The sequence below is a fragment of the Scomber scombrus genome, chromosome 24 (genome assembly GCF_963691925.1).
Source record: "Scomber scombrus chromosome 24, fScoSco1.1, whole genome shotgun sequence".
NCBI classification, from domain to species: domain Eukaryota; kingdom Metazoa; phylum Chordata; class Actinopteri; order Scombriformes; family Scombridae; genus Scomber; species Scomber scombrus.
In genome coordinates this window covers 13,370,206-13,393,893 of record NC_084993.1, presented here as the reverse complement: position 1 = coordinate 13,393,893, position 23,688 = coordinate 13,370,206, and the positions used below count along the sequence as shown (strand labels likewise).

The 23,688-nt window shown below is 42.0% G+C and overlaps 1 protein-coding gene across 1 annotated transcript in view; it reads left to right on the top strand.

Annotated features, from left to right (window-relative positions):
• xirp2a (xin actin binding repeat containing 2a) overlaps positions 1-23,688 on the top strand; it is a 51,404-nt gene that overhangs the window by 27,497 nt on the left and 219 nt on the right. Inside the window, exons 3-8 of the mRNA XM_062445606.1 lie at positions 3,651-3,826; positions 9,952-10,089; positions 12,004-12,090; positions 12,297-12,366; positions 12,717-12,820; positions 13,365-22,692. Coding sequence (XP_062301590.1) covers positions 3,651-3,826; positions 9,952-10,089; positions 12,004-12,090; positions 12,297-12,366; positions 12,717-12,820; positions 13,365-22,692 — 9,903 coding nt within the window. The remainder of the gene's footprint in view (positions 1-3,650; positions 3,827-9,951; positions 10,090-12,003; positions 12,091-12,296; positions 12,367-12,716; positions 12,821-13,364; positions 22,693-23,688) is intronic.

Genomic DNA, 23,688 nt, shown 5'->3' with positions numbered 1-23,688 from the left:
CCTCTGTGATTAGGCAATGGCCTCTTCTAGACACAGATCTGTGAGTCTGGATTTAGCTTTGAGCTCTAAGCCATACTGCCTTTTTCTCACACACTTAAACGGTGAAATTGCTCTCATTTGTTTTCTGTCTCTTCCCCTGGCCACATTCTCTTCGGCTGTCTCTTTCCCAAACACACCACGCCGCCCCTTCGCCTCCTCTCTTCTAGCCAGCCGGCGGGGCAGCACCTCACCTCGCCAGGCAGCAGCGACGGGGCAGTGACAGGGAGGTCAATGGCCCTCGGCTCGGCCCAATATAGCCACTGAGTCGTGCATACCGGCAGCAGCATAGCCTCCCCTTAGTGACCCCCACTTCCATTACCCCCTCCCGCTCAGTGCTGCCTCTGTGAAAATGAGGAGATAAGAAACTAATGCTGAGAAGACTAAAAACAAATAACCAGTATAATGGTAAATATGCCCCCAAAAGTAGCAACGACACAGGTTTGAAGTATAGGCCTGTGAATTATTTATTTCTGATATCAATATCGCACTGTAAACAGAGACTTGGCCTTCATTATATTAGGGCATCTAGAGCAATGAGACAGTGTTTGAAAGCAATTATTTATGCTAATTAAACATTCGTTGGTGCCAGTACTAATTAGAGCTAGCATGGGGAGATGGAGAAACAACTTGATAATATTCTATTCTATTCTATCTCATTAGAAGGTCTTGAATTTTGAGTTTGACTTCTTTTTATCCTTTGATTTCTCTAGCACACACACATACACCGCTACACACACTTCCACGCCATAAATCTCCTTGTTACAGGGGAACATGACGCTGCAGACAGGCCCGGTTTATAAAAAGGCTGGGTTTTTTTTCTTTTTTTTTTCTTTCCTCCAGTCAGCCTCCCCCTCCTCCTCCTTGGAGCCTGGTTACCTCACCTCCCTGCTATGGCATCTTTGCATACAGCATACCCCTCTCAGGAGCCAGAGATATCCAAAGCGTTGTTGTCACCGCTCTAAGGCATAAAAACCCCTCATGTCTCTGTCTCTATGACAGCTCCAGACCATGACGTGAACATTTATCTCCGGTGATAAACGAGGGCATTATCCTTGCACCTCTGTCATCAAGCAGGTATTAGGTTACGCTGCAGCCTCAGGTGTAGGATTTCTGACCCATATTAATAGGACGTAGCCGGTAAAAACCCTGTTTATTTTCAGAGGCTGCTGTCTCGAACATCCTATTTTCTCTCCCTGATGGTTTACTGGTTACACTAACATGCCAGGTGTAGCAGAAAGCTAAAATTGGTAGGGTGAGGAGAGCATGCTTTTATCACATGGTGTCTGAATTAAGACCTGGTCACACAGCGGCATAGCAAAATTCATCCATACATCTTCCTGAAATATTTTTTTTTCAAGAAATTTGGTGGCGTAGTGACTTCTCTCAAGGCTAGCTAGTGAGCTGCTAGCGAGCAAACCGCAAAGATGCTTTTTTCCGTTAGCTTGTTAGATCAATCGCTAACTGTCAGTTTATGCTCTGACAGAGAAGGCTAAATAAAAGAACATGGCACAACACTGCTAATTAGCTATGATAGCTTCTGTCTCCGTTCCCTCAAAGTTCAGTACTGTCAAAAGTTCTGAAGTGGGAGGATCTATTTCCAGCGCCAGTAGTTCCTGAAATAAAAGTGCCATTCATTTTTCAACTGAACCAGGGTCAGAACTTGCCTACAGCTTGGATGGACATGAAACTATCCTGGTTGACTCATCAGTACAAAAGATGAACTACTGTTTTATAAAATATCTGGTTCTTTGATAAAAACTCAAAGGCACCAACAAACAATCACAAAGCATAACATTTTATGTACGTTGCTGACGATAGGTACCAGCTGAAGATAACTCTAACTGACAACACAACTTACAGCTTAAATCAATTCACTTTTGGATTCTGGGTCAGTTTGTTCTTTGTCCACAAATTCAATAGTGAAGCATTTGGAATTTGCCTCCACACTATTTGATGTCTCCGGCCGGCTTCCTTTTATGGAAGAGTGACTGAGGCTCATCTGTGTGACATACCATACAGATGGACAAAACTTGAATTTCTCTGAAATGAGGTTGAAAGGCTTCAAATTGGTGGCGCTATTTCACAATAAAAGAATTTTCGGTAAAATGTAACATATTGTTTGGATAAAAAAATTGAAAGGGGATTACAGAATGGAGAAATGTCTCTGGAACCTCTTTGTGGTTGTGTTGATCAATGGTAGGAATCAAATTGAGGTAGATGTGAACAATTTGCACGGACCTGCTTCACCCCCGGGAGCGAACCCACTGATCCAGACAACTTGAATTCCATTGGAATCAATTCATCATTTTAAAAGCTGGTGTGATTAGGGCTTTTTAGACTGGATTAATGACTCATATGATATCATGTGGTTTTATCCACCAGATACTGAGGTCAAACCTGTGGGTGTTTGATTTCTTCATTCTGATGATATGGATTCCAGGAAAAGGTTATATTGAGCATGTGTATTCATAGATATAGTGTACTATAAGTGAGCTGAGAGAGGTGGTTAAATAGCTTTCTCTGCACGGCTAAGCATGACCAGTATTATACCAAGTACTGAAGCACTGTCATTGATCTCTATAATACTGGATCCATATGCATTTAAGACGCAGCTGCTGTAAGGCATTCCTGCAGTTGAACTGATTTTCTACTCACATACATGCACAGAAAATATGTAAGCACCTAGTTTGAAAAACACAACAAGGAGGAGGATTTTAAAATGTCAAAAGGTTACCGGGTGAGCACATAATGAGAGAAAATACTTTCTATTTAGGGTCTTCTTTCATCCCACGGTGTTGTTGCCCAGAGAGAAAGAACATGCCAAGAGCTAAAAGGTCCAGTGTGGGTGTTATGCTGGGCCCTAGCCGAGCCTTCTCTGTTGCCTAATGATGCTTTGTAGCACAAAAAAGTCAAATGTAAAATCAATCCTCTTCACTAATTGGCTGTCCGCAGGGATGCGTTGAACAATATGAAGAATCACAAAGTGGTGCTTTATGATTGATGAATATTCTACGTTGATTTCGTGTCGACATTAGTAATGGATTGTTTGCCTCTGGCCACTTCTTGGTTGAAATATCTTCAGTATCTACAACTTAAGCGGATGTCTTGGATTTTAAAGCAGTTATGAAACTAAAGCTACACCACTCTAGTGTATACATGTGTTTGCTTCCTTTTCCAATGAAGTGGTGTGTTGTAAACCCGTCACCCGTGTAATTGCGGTGCTACAGTATGATTATGTCATATTTTAGTAAGGCTGCTGTTCTCTGTGAAACAGCTAAAAGAAAAATATACTCTTGTCGATTGTGGTTGGAACATCAGCTCAACCTGTTCCAGAATAATGATCTCATATAAACTCATACAAAAGCCTCCAAGTCCAATTATTAAAGGGCAAGCTCTGCCTCAGCCTTCATTGGTGTGTCAAGAGAGTAATGAGGAAGTGGCAAATATCAGCAGACATTCTGAGAAGACATATCTGATAATGACGTGAAGTTGAGTTTGGCGTTTGGCTACACCTTCCATAATGATCTAAGGATTCTTGCATTGATAAAGGGCATTCTCATCTCTTTGTGTTTTGTGTGTGTGTGTCTTTCTGTGTGTGTGTGTGTGTATAGCTGCAGGCAGTGCAGGCAGATCCAGGTCAGAACGTCCTGAGGAAGAGCCGAGCCAGGGGAACAGGGCCCCCAGCGCTGAGGAGCAGGAGGCCGAGCGGGTGTCAGTGAAAGAGCGGATGGCAATGTATCAGGCTGCCGTATCCAGCAAAGAAACCAGCAGTTCCTCCTCTGCTGTGGTAAGACAATACTTCCATATGGATGAAAGAAGAGATAGCAGTGAGGATTCACAGACAGCTGGCAGACAGTCGCATATGTTGATGTTTAATATTCTCTCCTTAAAGTGATAAATGGATTCCATGTGACAAACGTTGTCAGTATTAGGACCACATTTTTTACATTTAATCTTCCCTAAAGAACAAATCTGCCGTCACGGAACACTGTCCTGCTCGTGGGCTACTTTTCAGAACAAAACAAAAAAGAGGGACAGGTGCCTCAGGGCGGTGGTGGGAATGGGAGGATTATTTGTCAAAGTGTCAAAAGGCTCAGTTCTGGACAGGCACCTCTAGAGTGCGACTGACTCAGAAGGAATTAACAGTCATTTTATAAACAGTGGGGCTTTTGGTTCAGCATGACATGATGTTAAATTGCTCAACATGAATTTAGGAAATTTGGAGCCAATTCTCACAAATTAGAGCCAGTTCAGTACTTAACATGAGTAGCTGGAAGGTTCAGTCTAAACCCTTTGGTACTTTTATTAGTACTATAGCTGAATACTAATTTGACACACTGGTATTTCCAACATTTCAGAGAGAAATATTGTACTTTTAAGCCATTACAATAATCTGACAGCTAGTGACTTTTCAGACTCATTTCTTTTTATAAAGTTTTTTTGGTTAATCACTCCTTAGAGAAAAGCTAGTGTCTAGTCGGAGTTGTTAGCACTTCCACCAAAGACACATTTCTCCTCTAAACTTCTCATACAGTTTCATTTAAGAGGCTCAAAGAAGTCAAACTATATTTCATAAAACAGTTAAGATTAGAAAAAAAACCCAAACAATCAATAGAAATGTGTGTGGTAGAGCTTATCTTTTTTATTTTTCTTTCATACTCCATTAATCATCCCACAGTATGACCCCCCCCCCCCAGATTTATCTTGTGACCTTTTAAAGGAGGTCCAGAACTTTAGATTCTTTTAATACATTTACTTCAATAAGATTGAATGTGGAGCTTTTAAATGCTATGGAGTATTTATTAGTACTTTAGTTTAGCTTATTTAGTAAAACATCAGAGTACTTCTTCCTCCACTGGCCTTTAAGGTTAAATCTGTTAACTTAAAACATCAAACATACTGTAAGTCTCTTGCATGCATCATACATTTTATCCTCAGCAGAAAGCTTTTGATCTATTTAGTTTCTGCATTAAATGTAAAAAAGCTACTTTTTAATAGATGACAGTAGCAGTCAGAAGTTTGGACACACTTTCTTATTCAAGGGAATGTGAATGTGTGTCCAGACTTTACACTGGTACTCTATTTATGAAAATAATATTACATTTGATACACAAGTACAAAAGTGTTTGTGTCAGAATCTTAATATAAAAATATTGCTCAGGCGTAAAAGGCTTGTGTATGCACTGACAACATGTAGACAGGGGGTAGCCACACACACACACACACACACACACACACACACACACGCACACACACACGTCTTGTTACAGTACAAAGAGGCACAATACCATCAATCACCACGTAAGACTCATTTCATCTGCATCTGCGGGAGGAAAAAACGAAGTACTTTCCAGCAAAGTCAGATGAGCCCACACAGCCAGCACATCAGCAAGCCTTCACACATGATTCCTCCTTTAATTAAACACAAAAACCATTTCTGAATATCACTGAGTCATTAGTCAGTAACAAGGAAATAAGCCTCAGCGGCTTTGAAGAGCCTGCATGCACTTTAAAAACCCAATAATTCAACTGTGTGAGCAATCAGTCAGCCAAGGCCATTACAGTAAGTCAGCTCGTTTTCTAAAATAAAGCCCTACCAACTGGAAGATGTCTGTTCTTCGCTTGTAAATTATGGTCTACTACTAGAGCACATAACAACTTGATGGAAATATCACTTACAAGCACTGAAATGTTATTACCTGCTGTAGATTGAAAGAGAAGGTAGACGAGAACTGCAGTGGTGAAACCTGTCAGAAGGTTAGGCTTATAATGTCATAGCTTACATAATGCAGGCTATCTGTTATAAAATGCTAGTCTTAAGTATGGCCTGACCAATATTGGGTTTTTGGATGCTGATACCAATATTCCGATATCGATGTATCGGCCGATAATCTAATATATACAGAGTATGTACATAAAACACCATTTTTTTGGCAATCAATCAGCATTCCAGTCATGATATTTGAAGCGATGTACAACAGTATTGAAGAGGTCGAGTTCATAACAGTATAATAATTCATATCCACTAAAGATCCTAAAGTATTCAAGAGTTCTTCTGTTCATTTGTTAATGCGTAGGAAGACCCAACGGCACTGTGCAGGAACATTTCACATCATGTAGTGAATTTTAACATCGTACTGCTTTTTATCAGACTTGACATCTATAAGAAAGGAGGAGACAAACTCATGGACGAGGCTTTAATCTATGGAATAACACTCAAAATAACTGAACAAAGTAAATATAGTTTTCTTTAAGAAGCGTTTCCATCAGCAGATATGAACCTTCGTTAAACAGTATAGATAAAAAGCTTCAAAGGAGCTGAAGGTGTTGACGGGACGTTCAGAGCGTCGGGTGTTGACGTGTTGATGCTACCGACGGTGACATCATCGGCCTAATTAATGCAACTGAGCCATCACCTGGCGCTGGATGCATAAAACTCGTGACTCGTAACAGCGTGTCTGCACAAAGGCAGAAATATGCACACACATTCTTTTTGTCAGATTTATGAAGCCGTGCTCATGCATAACTCTGTTACATAAATCTCTATCACTGTGGAACCTGCACGAGCCTCATTTCCACTCCCATAACTAGCCATAAATGGATAGAGACACACCCTTAATCACCCGTTTGCATATCAATATGCAACCTGCTCCACCACTCATACATTGATTGTGTTGCATCAGCAAGGTTCTCCAGCAATGCCGGGCCAGCTGTCATTATGTGTGACCATTACACACGACTGTGGCTATTTATAGCACCAATATCATTAATTCATCATATGTACCTGCAGTGATAACTCACTCATCATTATTAGACATGAGAAATGTCATCAATTATTGCTTTAAGATGCTCATATCAAAACAAACTTCACAGGTAGTGTCACAATGAAGGATCAAATTAAAGGAATATTAGGAGTAATTCAAGCATCATGTCCAAACCTTGAATCATTGGACTGTTAGGGGATAAATAATCAATGTCCATCAGTCAGTAATCAGGTCACACTGTAGAGAGCGACCTGCCCCCTTGTGGAGTCTTTGTGCATAGATGAGACGACACAGTTGATGTGAAGAAGCCATTAAAAAAAAAGCTGTGATTAAAAGAAACAGAATTCAAAGTAAACTGGAAAATGTGAAAAAAGGATGATTATGTTCACTCTGTTTAATGTTGTCCTCCACTATGTGGTGTTACTTCAGCTCCCATGAGTGTTGATTTTCAGCGAGTGCATTATCTGTTAGCCGGTCGCAGGTCTGCATGGCAACAAGCCACTTGAGGCCTTGAGCTTTACAGCTATTTCAGAACACATAAGAGATGTTGTTAACATAATACAGAGTGCTTTTCTAGCTGCACTAAAACCACTGTGAGCACAGCCTCAAGTGGCCCGTTGCTTTTTATAAAAAGGCTGTAATGTAATTATCCTTAAAATAACAACCATTGGACAAATTCAATGGATCTTTTATATTCTTTTAATGATAGTTAAATAATAGCAATAGTTTAGCATTACTGCTCCCAAAGAGCAGCTTACTGTAGCTTCACAAAGGACTTAGTGAATCTTCTTTCTGCACTTCACTTCAGTAATTGCCGGTGTGGCTGTGCTGCAACCTTCCCAGCCTCACTTGATCCTCAGTGTCAGGCCTCATGCGGTGGCTCCTGACAGCTGAATGGGAATGAATGCGTGTGTGTGAGTGTGTGATAGGGGTAGTGGTAGGTGGTGGGGGCTACTTGCCAGACGGAATCTGCATGGGAATTTTGTTTTTCTCTACCTTTCGCAGCTGTCGTCTGCATGTCTACTCGCAAGTGACAAGGTGCTTAAAGATAGCAGCACTCCAGTCCATCCAGCATATCATCCAGCAAATATTAGTATTCCATTTCTCTTCAATGTCTGTTTGTAGCAATTAAAGCATGGTTACACCTTTTTATGGTAATGTTTCAAAGGTTGAAAGGAAAGATTGAGGTCTTGATTTAATTTTGAAGAGCACAAGAAAGATGTTTGCTTCATTAAAAAACACGTCTCCCAAATATTAGAGGACGTATTGGGAAATCTACTTATTTGCTTTCTCATTGAGAGTTACATGAGAGGATTGATGCCACATTGAAATGAAAGTGGTATCAATCTTCTCACCTAACTCTCGCCAAGAAAGCAAATAAGTGTATCTCCCGAAGTGTTGGATTTCAGATCTCAACCAAAGTGCACAAAGTCCTTTGCTTCTAATAGTTCCTCTCAAAATAAGCATGGTAGTTAAAACTATATTCAATGTTTTTAACTGTATTTATTGTAAGTATTCATGATTCAAAATAATGATTTAAAAATCCAAAAGGAACCAAAAACTGCACAAGAGACTCAATCAGTTTACGTATTTGTCAGATTTTCTTATGCTTGACCCTGACTGTACGCATTATGTGTATGACATGTCATTTTTAATGAGAAATGTTGCTTTCATGTCACATCAATGAAGCTATTGTATCCTGAAACAGTCAAATATTGATAACATGGTGGGCTGCCAGAGAATTTCACTGACCTAAACTCCTCTGCAATAACTTGCAAATTGCAGCGTACTCCTCATTTGCATTAAAAAGGATAGGTGACGGGTGCGTGGGCTCTGACATGCAATTACACACACACACACATACACACACACACACACAGTCAACATCAAGCTTGGAAACGCTCATATATATTGCAGCCTCCTTGAAGCTATATGCAGAAAACTATCTATAAATGTTTTATTAGGAAAGTAATTGACAATCCCAAAAGGAGATTATTGTATCAAAAAGTCAGTGAGCATTCTGGCTCAGATCGTAGGGTGAGGGCTGTATATTCCATACTAATGGCATTTAGAGAAGTCCTCTTCCTTCCATTGCCCAATAAAAAGTAATGAAAAGTTTTTTTCTTACATTAAACTGAATAATCTAGAATACCAAATTTTCTTATTGATGTTTCACTCTGTGTTGCAGGATAGACAATGAAAAGCAAATGGATTAAAACTGGGTGCCTGCCATCTATTTCCTAAATTCCTGCCAGAAATAAACACAAAAATTGACTCAGTTGATTGAATTTAGGTTTTATTCCTTTTTCAGCTAGTTGTATCAAAAAGCTGTAACTCTGTCACGTTAACATCTGACCACCTTGTCTCAGTATTATTTAAGGTGATACATACCAAACATTACCCTCCCTATTCCTATACATTCCCTCCAGGATCCTAAAGGAAGCACCTTATCTACATTGTTACAGCAATGTTTAAAAACTGCAGCACTGCTGATGTCTCTAAAAACATTAGCATAATGCTATTGCATCCACTTTTTGATTAGCATAAGTGAGTGTATAACATATTCACAAACAATGAAAGAAGAAGATTAGTTCATGCTGGGTCAAATTCAATCTACTAAATCCCATATAAACTGTAGGCTTTAGGTGTATTAGTCTATGATACATAAAGAAGTGGATTCCCAGGTGTAATGTTGTTGTTATGGAGAATTGTTTGTCAGTGGTTAACCTCAACAGGAGTCCAGGATGTCTTATGCTGAAAGTGTTGGGAGAATCAAATTATTATCAATTCACCCGTCTGATGCATGATGCCATCATGATTCTGAGGAGACTGTCCTCCATGGACACTCTTTAAGCCATCACATACCACAAATACTCTATGTCCATAAATAGTCAGACTCAATGCATCTACAGTAATGGACTTAGCCTATTTGGTTCATTATTCTACAAAAACGGGAAACCGTTAATAAAGTGACTTACTGCTTGCCCCAAAACACTACAGACAGTTGCCTTCACTGTCTCAAGGAGAGAAACAGTAAAGTCTTTCTGCAAAGATGATAGTGCAGCCTTTTACTGTGACATCAGGGTCCATGCTTGACCCTAAATATGGAACATTCTCTAACAGTTGTTCTCTGTTTTTCTGCTCATAGCTAATGGATGACTCAGAGGCTTGTTCGCTGCCTGGAGGCCTGGCCAGTGTGAAGAGACAGTTTGAGAACCAGGAGTTTACCTCCTCTTCCTCCCAGTCCAGTGTCACCCAGATCCAATACCAGCAGAGATCTGTGCAGGTGAGAACGTTATCATAATCACTGCTAAAAATCATCTACAAGATACAAGATATATAGTCAGTGCAAGTAGAGTAAAGTGTTGTCTACAGTCATTTAAATGTTCTTTTGAAATTAGCATGAAGTGATTTCTATACCACAAGTTAGTATGTGGCAAAGCTTGGTAGGAACATGGTATTTACAGTTGCTAATCACGAAAAAGTAAATCTTTTTGGGAAATACACTTAATCATTTTTTGCTGAGAATTAAATGAGACGACTGATGTTACTCTCATTTCTGTACACTAAATATGAAGCTAGAGCCAGGAGACCGTTAGCTTAACTTAGCATAAACAGTGTGAGCAGGGGGAAACAGCTAGCCTAGCTCGTCCAAACGGGGGGGAAACACCCTCTAAAGCTCATCATAAAAATCAAAACAAAAACAAAAGAACAATTACTAAATACTTAATATTAAACACCTTTGGACAGAATCATGCTAGCTCTCCCCTGTTTCCAGTGTTTTTTAAGCTAAGCTCCCGTGTTAGCATGCCATCAACTACCTAAACACATGAGAGTCTCTGCAAGAAAATAGTGTATTTCCCAATATGTCAAACTACGCCTTTAGATTTTGTGTTAAGATCATGGTTAAGATTACTGTAAGATTTAACAAGGTTTGGTCTTTGTTCAACACCTTTTCTTAGAAGTATAAATTTCAAAATATTTGTACTTTTTTCTTTGTTAAACCACTAAACCTATTTTATTCACAAAGCACATATTTTCTTTATGTGCACATAAACAACTTTCTCATAAATCTTGAATATGAGAAAAGAAGTGAGGCTGGAGTATGTGATAATATCATCAGGTATTAAATATGCACCTTATCCTCAGACAATAAATTGTTAGCGATAGTGAAGACGACACAGGAAAGGGACATTTTTCTTCCGTCTATTTAAAGTCGACAGAACTTGGAAGAGTGTTCTACTGTCCTTTCTGTTCCTGAACTCGGTGTAAAAGCAAGAAACACATTGAATGCCACTGAATGATTTACATTCCACTGTAGCTCTTTATTGGAAAATCTTGGCTGGTACAGTGTGGCTGCGTCTCCGAGGCGTTCTTGTAGGTCGAATCAAAGAGGGCACCTTGAACTTTGCTCGTCTATCTGCCACTGTCATCCAAGCGCGTGAGGAAAATGCCAGAGCATGTTAGCGGCCTGAGATGGAGCCGGATGTTGGTGAAGTAAGGTCACCCCCCACCCCACCTCCACTACTCCATGCATTCTCCCCCATCTGCTCATTCAGGCAGGAAGCAGACTGGATTAATTCAGCGCATGAGGAATTTGCTGAATGCTAAATTTTACATACGAGTTCGTGTGTGGAAATGTCAGAGCCTGTTAGATCGAGTTATTGCAACGGCAAACCACTTTCTGCTCAAGTTTTCTTCACAGGTGTAATATCCAAAACGGGCCGTACATCAGGAAAGATATTATTAAACTAAGTGGTTTCAGCAGTACAGAACTCCCTTATCCCCCATGTATATTTGATGTCAACAGCAGAGGTACAACCTCAAATATCATATTTTCCCCTTATCTTAAATTGTATGAATCTTACTGAAGGAAATGACTGATGCAGTTTCAGTAATCTATTGCTTTCTTTTCTCCAATACTGAAATCTTCCTTTAGTAAACTTAGTAGTTCACTGGGAAGCAGCTCAGTAAATGGAAACACATTTGTAACTGGTCACAGAGGGGTTTTATTAAGCTCTTTCATCATATAAAAATGACTTACTGTGCCGCTGCTTCTCACAGCTCGCAGTCATGGGGTGATTAAACCACTGTGTAGAGTGTGTGTGTGTCTTTTTAGAGGGTCGTATGTGTGATCATGTGTTGCGAATGGGCGAGGGGGTTCAATGTATCAACTTTCCCATTTCTATGTCTCTAACAGGAGATGTCAAGCTCCTCAGAGGTGACGGTGAGAAGCAGTGCCAGAGAGGTCGTCCCCACCACAACCCTCTTTCACAATCAACAAGAGGTACTGGCTGTTACACTCACCATTTGTCACTTGTGATCTGGTAGCATCTTACCACTGACAGACTGCTTATAAACACAGTCAGAACTTTATGGTGCACCCTGTGTGCCCTGTATAGAAAATGAATCTTTTATATATCTGATTGAAACCAGTTGGAGACTACAGTGCAGTTGCCAGTATACTAATGATTTGCCTCTGTCTTTTCACAGGTGATCCATGATCAAAGAGTCCACCATAACAATGTGGCCGCCACTGACGGGAACCATTACAATGAAACAGGTTATTCCGCTCATGCCTTTTATATTGTAATTTTCACGTTTTATCACAGCATGGCTTGTGTCCTGTATATTAATGATTGTTCCCACTATGGCTGAATAAGGGATGAGCTATGAAAATGAGTCGGAGGGCTGATGATTTTCTATTCAGTGCATAGCAGCAAATCTAATCAGGGCAAAGTCAGGAAGGTAAAATATTGGAAAGTGGAAATTGGGCAATCACCGCTGCATGGTTTCAGAAAATGAAAACTACTCAGGTTTTTAATGAAATGATTTATTTCTCTTCCCAATCCCCCTGAGCTCCCTCACTGGGAATGACTTAATGAGGCAGCCTTCTTCTTGTGTCTAATTCAGTTATGCTCGTCGGAGGAGAAGACCTACCAAAGGTTTCCACTCAGGCTTTGAAGCAGCAGTATGAAAAAACGATTGAAGAGGCTTCACCAGCCAAGGAAATTAAGGTAATGATGCTGTCTGTTTATCTAAATAGATGGTAGTTTGAGTTTTTTTTATGAGGTAACAGTATGAAGATGAGGCCACATCATGAAATCATCAAAAAGAAATTGTGCATGCCAAGATTTTATGGAGAGTAAATTGGATTGGATAACAGGACATCACGTCATTACAGTATGAAACTTTTTTTTCAGAGTGTGAAAATCTGTACCCAAAAAGAACTTGGATATATCAATCGCATCATTTATAAGGAACATGCATAACTAAACACGTCTAGACTGACAGATGTAAGATGTTTCTGTATTTGTGCATTTACAGCCAAATTAGGTTTGCTTATTTTACAGCAAAATTGAAACAAAAAAAAACTGTAGGAATAACATTTATAGGTATTATTATTTCAGATTTAAAGTTGGTGCTTCATTTCCTAAATTACTCTGTGACTCAAAGGTGTGCTATACATGACACGAAAAAGGGAAATCATTTCCATTTTCTAACTACAACACAACCTTCACTGTCCTTCTCTCCTTAACCAAAACCACTTATGAACCATAGGTTGATGTGGATTACAGCCAGTTTCAGTGGGTGCCAGTAAACCAGTCATCCAAAACATCAGCCATGACAAGCTATGACAGCTCATCCACTGTAAAGACTGCCACTGCCTCATCATTAGCATCTACTTCGACAGTGGCTCATGAGACAACGGATCATTTTCCTCCTCCGCCCTCAAACCTGCAGGTATCACAGGAGGTTCCAGAGTACAATGTCTCTTCCCAGTCTCATGAGCAATCGTCCCAACAAAAGTACACAGTTAATAAGGAACAGTACATTAAACACAGGAGCATGGCTGAACTAAAGCGCCTCTACAAGCACATTCATCCAGATGTCCGCAAAAACCTGGAGGAAGACTTTATGAGTGAGCTCACCGAGGCAGAAAAGAACCTTTTGGAAACTGAGGAAGTGGGTGGTGTTCAGCAGGCATGCTATATGTTTGAAAATGATGGTAACTCAAGTCAGTGTTCAAGCCCTGACGGAGAGTACATCGACTGGGATGAGATCCTTAAAGGGGAAGTGCAATCCAAGAGCTGGATGTTTGAAAACAAGCCACTAGATGCAATTAAAGATGACAGCCAAGATGAGAATGGGGAGAGGAATATTGCCCAGCAGGAAATCATAGCAGGCAAAGATGTCAAATACACAGCTTGGATGTTTGAGACTAAGCCTATGGATGCTCTGGGGAACGAGACTTCTGACTCCACTGAGCAGTCACAAAAAACATCCGATCTTGCAAGAGGAGATGTCCGCACTGCTACTTGGCTCTTTGAGACGCAGCCACTGGATTATCTGAATAAGATCTACCAAGAGGACGAGCAGGAAATAGAGGTTGTGATCACAAACGACATCACTGGAGGAGATGTGAAAACGGCCAGGTATCTTTTTGAAACCCAGCATCTGGATTCCCTGGGCAAAACAGAAACATTTGAAGAGAGCCACTTTCTGAACCTGAAGTCTGAGCTGGAAGAGATCAAAGGGGATGTGAAGACAACCACTCGCATGTTTGAGACTGAGCCCATGTGTGTTATCAGGGGGGATACAGGAGAGATGCTCGAGATTACAACCATCCGCAGGGAGGAGACTGAGAAAGGAGACGTGAAGACATCACGCTGGATGTTTGAAACTCAAACTCTAGATATGATCAACAAAGACCCTTCTCAAGTAAAGCTGATATGTGGTATTTCCATGGAGGACAACGTTCAAGGTGGCGTCAACAAAGGTAGATGGCTTTTTGAGACAAAGACTCTTGACACCATTAATGATGAGGAATGGGAAAGTTCCAGAAAGCAAAAGGAAGAAATAATTGGAGCTGATGTGAGGAAGCATTGTCTGGTTTTTGAGACTCAGCCGATGGATACTCTAAAAGATAACACCAATGCTAGACCTTTACCCTCTGAGGAGATTGTAGGAGGTGACGTTCGATCTGCGAAACACCTGTTTGAAACAGTACCAATTGAAAATCTGAAAGAACTACTTGAAGTGGGAAAACTTCAGAAAATGGTTGCATCTGAAGAGGAAAAGGGTGATGTGAGGCATCAAAAGTGGGTCTTTGAAAGCCAGCCGTTGGAGAATATAAGGGAGGAGAAAAAGGAGTATACAAGAACTGTGAACATTGAAGATCTTGACAAAGGAGATGTGACAAACTACAAAGAAAGGTTTGAAACGATGGATTTAAGCAAATGTGAGGGAACACAGAAAATTCAAATTGAGGGTGTCACAAGTGGATCCGTCAAATCCAACAGAGTCCTTTTTGAATCTACCCCTATGTATGCTATGCAAGACAGCTCTGGCCATTACCATGAGGTGAAGACTGTGAGGCGTGAGGAGATTGTGAAAGGAGATGTGCGCAGCTGCAGATGGATGTTTGAGACGCGTCCTATTGATGAGTTTGATGAGAGCATCAATAAGTTTCAGATCATAAAAGGTATATCCAAACAGGAGATTGAATCAGGGGATGTCAAAACAGCCAAGTGGTTGTTTGAAACGCAATCGCTTGATGCCATTAAAATGTTCACTAATTCTGAGGGTGAAGAAATCCAAACTAAGGAAGACGTTGAAATTGAGAAAGGGGACGTTAAGACTTGTAAATGGCTGTTTGAGACACAACCCATGGATGTCTTGTATGAGAAGGTAGAAAAGAGCGAGACTGATGTCGAGGAAGTCCAAAAAGGTGACGTCAAAACGTGCACTTGGCTCTTTGAGACCCAGACACTTGACAACATACGCGACCATACAGAATCCGAGTCTGAGACTATACTGAAAACCTGCACCGTGAACCAAGAGGACATCCACGGAAAAGACGTGCGACTGGCCCGCTTCCTCTTTGAAACAGAGAACCTTGAAAACATCACAGGTGAGGACAGCGGCTCTTTCAGACGGGTCACGGAAATCGACATCAACTCAGGCGACGTTTCCAGGATGAAGTTCATCTTTGAGAATCGTTCCTCTGACATCATGACCTCCACCTCTGAGGAAATGATGCAGAGGTTGAAGACGCAGCAGGCCGAGGACATCCAGAAGGGCAATGTGGGAAACTGCACCTGGATGTTTGAGAATCAGCCAATGGATGCCATCCGTGAAGAATCCGAAGAGGCGAAAGAAATCCGCACTGTGATTGACGTTCAGGGGGGCGACGTTGACAAAGGCCGCTTCATTTTTGAGACATTCTCTCTGGATAAAATTAAAGAGGAGTCCACTGAGACTGATATTTCAAAATTCACTAGTATCTTTAGAGATGAAGTAGAGAGGGGAGATGTGAAAAATTACACTATGATGTTTGAAACTCAGCCTCTGTATGCCATTTGTGACAAAGAGGGCCACTACCATGAAGTAACTACAGTTACCAAGGAAGAAGTCATGAGTGGAGATGTAGTGGGGGCCCGATGGCTGTTTGAGACAAAGCCTCTTGATTCAATTAGAGATTCGGAGGAGGTCTATGTTATAAAAGCTGTGACTGAAGAAGGCATCAACAAAGGAGACGTTAGCTCTGCCAGATGGAGGTTTGAAACACAACCTCTTGATGAAATTGCAGAGGAAATAAAAGAAAGGTCGAAAACAGTTGAAGATATTCAAGGTGGTGATGTAAAGACAAACAAGCAGCGATTTGAGACTGATGATATGTCTCAAAAGTACATCAGAACCGTCAGTGTGAGTGAAATCCAAAAAGGTGATGTCAGATCTTCCACTTGGATGTTTGAATCTCGCACAATTGACGAGATCCGTGGCGAGGGCGCCGAGTATGATGGCATGGAGAAAGTGACAAAAGAGGAAGTGATGAAAGGGGATGTAAAGCAGTCTGTGTGGCTCTTTGAGAAGCAGCCCCTTGATAGTATTAAAGAGACTGATGACACAGAGGTTGTTGTCACAAAGGAGGAAATACCACAGGCCGATGTGAAGTCGACAACATGGCTATTTGAAAGTACTCCTTTCCATGAATTCAATGAGAGCAGCACAGAAAAGACAGAAATAATAGGTAAAAGCATTAAAGAGACACTTGAGGAACTTTACTGTCAGAAAATGGTTGACTCACAAGGTATACTTATTGAGACAGATGAAATTGGCGATGTCCGTATGGCGAAATATAATCTGATGAACCAGGAGGCCCCAGAAATCCAAAAAGAAGAAATTATTAGAGGGGATCTGAGCAACATAATGATGAACCTCCTAAACCGCAGGGAGGCCACTGAAAGGGCAATAACTATTGACCAGGAGGAGCGGGGTAACATCAACACCACAGTGAAGCAGCTACTCACCCAGGAAAGGGGAATCAATGTTGAGAAAGAGGAAATTATCCGCGGTGACATTCAAGAGGCCATAAACAGTCTAGTCAAGAACGAGGGTTCCTCCAAGCGTGGCATTCTGATTCAAGAGGATGAGAAAGGAGACGTGAGGATGACTATCTATTCTCTCTTAAATAAAGATGAGAGGGCTAGCATGGAGAAGGAGGATATAATTCACGGTAACGTCAGCAGAACTCTTCATCGGCTTCTCTCAAACTCAGGAGCCGAAGACTCTGCAAAGATAAGGGTAGGAGACACGGAAAGGGGGAATGTCAGCTTTTACTCCACGTGCATTGAGTCTGGGGCCTTGGATTACCTGAGGCAGCTTCAGTACGAAGCAGACGAAGAACAGGAAAAGGTGGAGAAGGAAAGTATCATAGGTGGTGACATTGAAGAAACCAAAATCTTGCTGAGGAAGAGTCAGCAGGAGATAGGTCGCACAGTGGCAGAGGATGATATAGTTCCTGGTGATGTACACAGCAGTGTTAAAGTCTTTATGACGGAGCCTACAGTTGCCTACAGAAACCTAGAAGAAAAGGACATTGTTAAAGGTGACCTTAATGCAGCCCTGGATTCACTGACCCAAGCCATCAATCAGAAGGTGGTGATAGAGAAAGAGGAGGTGGTGAAAGGAGACATACCCTCTACTCTGAGGTCTCTGGAGGAGGCCCAGCGTCAAGCCAAAGATATGGAAAAGCCAGAAATCCTCAAGGGAGACATCCGAGGTGCTCTCGAGTCACTGGAGAAATCTACAACCACGAAAACAGAAGCGACTGTTGAAGATTTAGTATCAGGTGATATCAAAAGGACCCTGATGTCCCTGGAGGAGGCGAAGCAAGCTGTGAAAGACATGGAAAAAGAAGAGATCGTCAAAGGAGACATCCACACTACCATGCAAAGTTTACACGAGGCATCCAACGACAAAAAGGTTTACCAACATCAAGTGAGCGAACAAGGGGATGTTAAAGCCACCATGCAGCTTTTCCTCGAGTCGACGACTTCTCCGAGAATGCAGCGCCGGGGGAGCACCGAGGGAGATGTGAAAGGATCCATAAAATGTCTTTATGACGGACAGGACGGAACACAGTTGGAAAAAGAGGAGGTGGTAAAAGGGGACGTTCAAGGGGCGATAAAGTGCCTAATGCAAAGAAAGCAGTATTCAAATAAGAAACGTATGCATTCTTCCAAGAAAGCAAAAGCACCCATGAAAAATCCATTAACTGTAAAGCAAGAAGAGCATGAATGCTTACAAGAAGCTAAGAGGGAGAGTGTAGCAGTCTGTTCAGCCCCCGTTGTGAAAAACCTGTCTGAGAGCAGTGAGTCACAGAAGCACATACAGAGACACAACGAAAGCAAATCACTGAAAACACAGGTAATAACCCAAGAGGACCACTCCGTTACTGTAGCCAAAAAAGACAATACTACCGAGGCCTCTCAACAGACGAGCATAAAAGAACAGAAACAGACAGTGCTGCCCCCACAGAAAACACAAGCTCCAAAGCCCATTATGATAAAGAATAAACAAATGACTAATAATGATAAAGCAGAGACGAAAGCAGTTGATGTGAATGTGATGAAAGAGGTGCAAAACACATCACAGACAAATATTTCAAACAAGAAAATATGCGAAACAAAGACAATCAAACAGGTGCAGACTACGGTGACGGAGAAAACTGTCATGCACAAGCAAAATGTAACCGTGTCAGAGCAAATGTCGACATCTCAAAAGCAAACAGAGAATAAGGCTCTCACACAAAAGCAGAACTTCAAAAACATGAAGAGTGATTACCGTGGCCTTGACATGAAAGGGAAAGGTGTGATCAAAAAGGTGAAGCCAGAGATTCACTTCCCTCCTCCTCCCTCTTCGCCACCTCCACCCTCAGAGTCTGAACTCTCTCTGCCTCCACCACCACCGCCGGTGCTGGAGAGCCCAGCATCCTCCACGTCCCGCCCTCCTATCATGAGGCAGGACAGCGACCTCCCGCCTCCACCTCCTCCGCCGCCGCCCCCAATGGAAAGCATTAAGTCTGAGCTTGAATTTTTCCCCCCTCCTCCTCCTCCTCCTCCACCCTCTGCGAATGGGCAAGACTTCCTTCCTCCACCTCCCTCGCAGCAAGAGCTTAATGCGATGCCTCATCCTCAGCCTCAGCCTACAAAGCTGGGGAAACCCATCGGCAGGCCTTTATTCAAAATGCCCAAGCAACCAGAAGTGCAGAAGCCTATACAAGTTAAACCCAAATGGCAGAAAAAGATGCCAACTCCCCCTCCTCCACCTCCTCCTCCTCAGCTCCCTACTGACAATTTAACAACAGTGTCAACAGAATGTAAAGAAGAAATCAAAGTTCAGGAAGTGAAAAAGGAAACAACTCAACAGATTGAAACAAGCAGACAAAGTCAGTGTGAAACAGCAGCAGTGTCAGCAACAAAAATACCGACCATCCCAGTATTTAAACCAATGCAAAGAGAAAGCACACCGCCACCTAAAAAAGGGTTTGTCCCTCCCCCGCTTAAATTTACTCCACCTCCCGAATCAGCTCCAATGCCAAAGCCGAGGCCATACGCTCGCAAATTTAAAACCCCTCTAATGCTTGCGGAGGAAAAATACCGCCAGCAGATGATTGACAAAGAGGAAACAGATAGGAGTAGAGCCTCGACTCCTATTCCTATTTCCCCACCAGCTAATACACCAGTGCCCTCCTCTGTTGCCAGCCCCGAGCCTCCTGCAGTACAGAAAACTGAAAAAGAAGTGATCACAGAAGTAACAAAAGAAAAGGCGAAAGAAGCTCAGACAGTTTCTAAAGAAGAAATATCAACACCAGATACATCTGCAAAGAAAACACCCTCCCACATCCCTATGAGCAAACCCTTGATCTCGGCTGTAAATAAGAAATCAGCCTCTGGATCTTCTAATATATCCTTCGATAAAAAACATATTTCAAGCAAACAATCCTCAGAAAAAATCCTCGCCTCTACCGATGTCATTAAAAAGAGTCAAAGCACACCTGCACCCAAGAGTCAGGCTGTTTCACAGTCTCATCATGAGGCCTCAAATATTGAAGTCCAGTCATGCTCAAATGTGGTCACTTCTTCTGTCACGGAGCAGCAGCAGCAGCAGCAGTTTATTAAGAAATCCAGCACCAGGTCTATCACTGCCACACAGAGCACTGTCCAGGAAAATGTAAATCTTCAAAGTCAGGCTGCAGTCACATCGAGAGCAGAAGATGTAAAGAATATTAATGTTCCCCTGACACAAGAGGGAAGAATGACTCCCTCTCAACCTACTAAAATTCCAAAGGTAACACCAAGTTTCAAGGTGAAAACCTTTAAGATGCCAACAGAGAAAAAAGAGGAGAAATTTGACACTTTGGGACAAACGGAGGCGATGAAAAGCGAAATGCATTTACAGCAAGAGAGAAGTAAAGTGTCACTAAAAGGTGAGACAAAACTGAGTCAGGAAAGCAACCAGCTGACATCAGTGAAAACTGAAGTGAAATCAGACATTAAAGCAAAGGAGAAGAGGATCCCTACTGTAAAAGAAGTGGAGGTAAAGAAAGGAAAACAGGTGCAAAAGAATGAGACTGAAGTAAAGTTGTCACCAGCAGTTATTGCTTCAATGCCCAAGGAGGCTAAGATAACATCTGCAGCAACTCATCAAGGCCACATATCTGTCTCCCACAGTCAGCAGAGCATGAAGACAGAACAAATTCAAAGACACGAGGAGGTGGTAGTGACTGAAAGTGTAGTACAGCAGAGCCTTCATAAGCAGGAAGCTGTTCACACACAGAAACAGCAAATAAAGCAACAAGCGGTGGAAACAAATAAAATACAGATGAAAGCAGGAAAGTCAAAAGGCGAGTCTAAGGATGTGTCGGTGAAAGTGATAGGGAATATAACCCATAAAGAAGAAGCTCATTCAGAAAAAATCATAGATTTAGAGAAATGTAATGTAATGCAGAAGCTGCTCGCTCAAATGAAAGAGCTGGAGGGCACACCGAGCAAAATAGACTCTAACGCTGTCAGGATGATTATAAGCGAACTCCCTGACTGGGTCGTGGGCTCAGATGAGAAAAAGAATTTAAGTGAAATTGCTGCTAAACAGCAAAGTAAGAAAAAGTTGAAAGAGATGATGGTCTATGTGAGAAATATTGTTCAAACAAAATGCATAGTTTTGGAAGAAAGAATGACAGCTGTGGAAAAGGAGGAAAAAGAGGAAAAGGAGGAACTGCCAGCACCACCACCACCACCACCAGTGGCTCCAAAACCAGACAAGAAGGTTTTCAGTGGAGCAACTACAAACATATCAAAAATCAGTATTGGCTCATCCAAAACTGAAAAGAAGGTGGTTGAAGAGAAGAAGGTTAAAAAAATGCACCATGAGCTGAGTGAAGTGTCTGAGCATAGAGTGAGCTCGCCTTTAGCAAGCATCCGCTCCCCTTCACCGTCCTTCATTAGTATCGAATCAAGGAAGGTAGACTCCCCGCTCAGAGTGACCCCTTCTCCTCCGCCCTACAAATCTGTCGGGACGCCGCCGCCCCCTCCTCGCAGGTCCTACACACCCACGTCCACCTTCAGCAGGGCCACGCCATCCCCCACCTTGAGCCGCTCGGAGAAGCTGATGAAACTGAGGGACACCACCAAGCTTTCTTGTAGCATGACCCCTCCGCCTCCGATGTCGATGCCAGAGGTTTCTGAGGTTGAGGTTGAGAGAGAGCAGTCTTCCCCTTATGGTGACAGAGAGACTCCTGTAGAGAGAACTGAGGAAGGGTCAGTGGAAGTTGCGGAAATCGGCGACTCCATGAAGTCAGTCAAAGATAAAAAATCTTTCTTTGAGGAGGCACAGAAGGCTGAGGTGAACAGGACATACATTCGGAAGGATCCGATCGATATCCCCATTCGCCTGGGACTTGACGCCGAGGATGCTGCCGAGGTTGTGACCATAGAGCTCCCGAAACAGGATCTCCCAAGAGTGGATCTGTCTAAGCTGGTAAACCAATTTGAATCTCCACAACCGAAGGTCTACAGCAGGAAAGATCCTATTGTCATCACAGAGAGGCTGGGGAGCGATACAGAGGACGCAGAGGCAGACCCACTTACCCCAAGGACCGACGATGTCCCGGTCTTCAACGTCAAAGCAATAAAGGATGTGTTTGAGACAGGAGAGCTTAGTTCTCAGGCAGCCAGAGAGCTGAGAGAACAAATAGAAAGACGAGAACCTGAGTTGGCCCAGCCGGTGTGTCACTCTGAGGCGATATCAGTCACTGAGCAATTCTGCAGCATTGGTGACTTCGGAAATATAACGACAGAGACAAGGAGCGAGATGCATTCTGGGAGCTCCCTGACCCGTGGTAGCCCTCCGTCCTACGCCGACGTAGTGAGAGGCAGCGTCCCAACAGTCGGCGCGACCCCCGATGACCCCGCCGAGGAAATGCTGAGAAACTTCCAGCAGTCGTGGGCCGAGAGCCAAGGTGTTTTCCAGAACTTGGGTTTCAGTGTCACGGAGCAGAGGACCTCGCAGATCGTAACGCACCAGCAGGAGACTGTCGTGACGGGTAAACCGAGCTGTGCAGCATGAGGATACTAAACAGGCGTGACGGTGTGTTTAACACGCTTTGTGTGTGAGATTTTACAGCATCTACTGCATTTGTGTGGAAAGAAAAAAGACATTAATGTCAGTTTTTGATGTGTTTTCTTTTCTTTTAAACCTTCAAACAATGGGTTTGAGCAGCTAACAATGGAAATACTGTCAGCTTCACACCTTTTATTATTCACAGGTTACACTTTGTCCTGTTTATTCATGCCTCTAATGTGTGAAGCTGGCAGAGATGCTAACATATTGAACTAATATTTCTCATGCCTGGGTGTGTAATGCTGTTCTCATTGCACGACAGCAGAGAACTGCCTGAAATGTCTCCAGCAAGTAGAACAATGGTTTGAATTCATTTTTATTCTGCAGTTGAAGGTTGAAGGCGCATGAATACGTTTCTTTTTATTCCATGTTGAAGTGAATTCCAAAATAGTCACACTGAAGTAATTACAGTCATAACTATAGCAATATTTGAAAAGCTCTCTCATTCCTTCTAACACAAGACCTTTAAGAAAATACTGATAGTAATAACAATGCATTTCATACACCTTATTTTGTTTGTTGTCACCCCATATAACGCAATTAAAGTTTGTTTTGTCCTTTTTTGTAATTTATGCATTTTTAAATAATTTGACCTTAAATTTAATGGAAAGAACCAAGTCATTTTATTCAAATAACTTTATTTAAACCCACATAAATACTGATTCATTATCATTTATGATTGGAAACATCTCTATTGAACTATAATCAGAATTTGCTATAATTTAAACTATTATTTATATAGCTTTTATATATAGTTAAGCTGACCTGACTGTTGGTGATTGGTTCCCAACTTGCAGTTCGGGACCTCTAAGTGGTCTCAAGATAAATCTGAGGGGTCATAAGATGCTTAAAGGGATAAGATACACATATTGCGTTTTAAGGGGACTCTAAGTTATACTAGCAATTCATTAGAAATGTT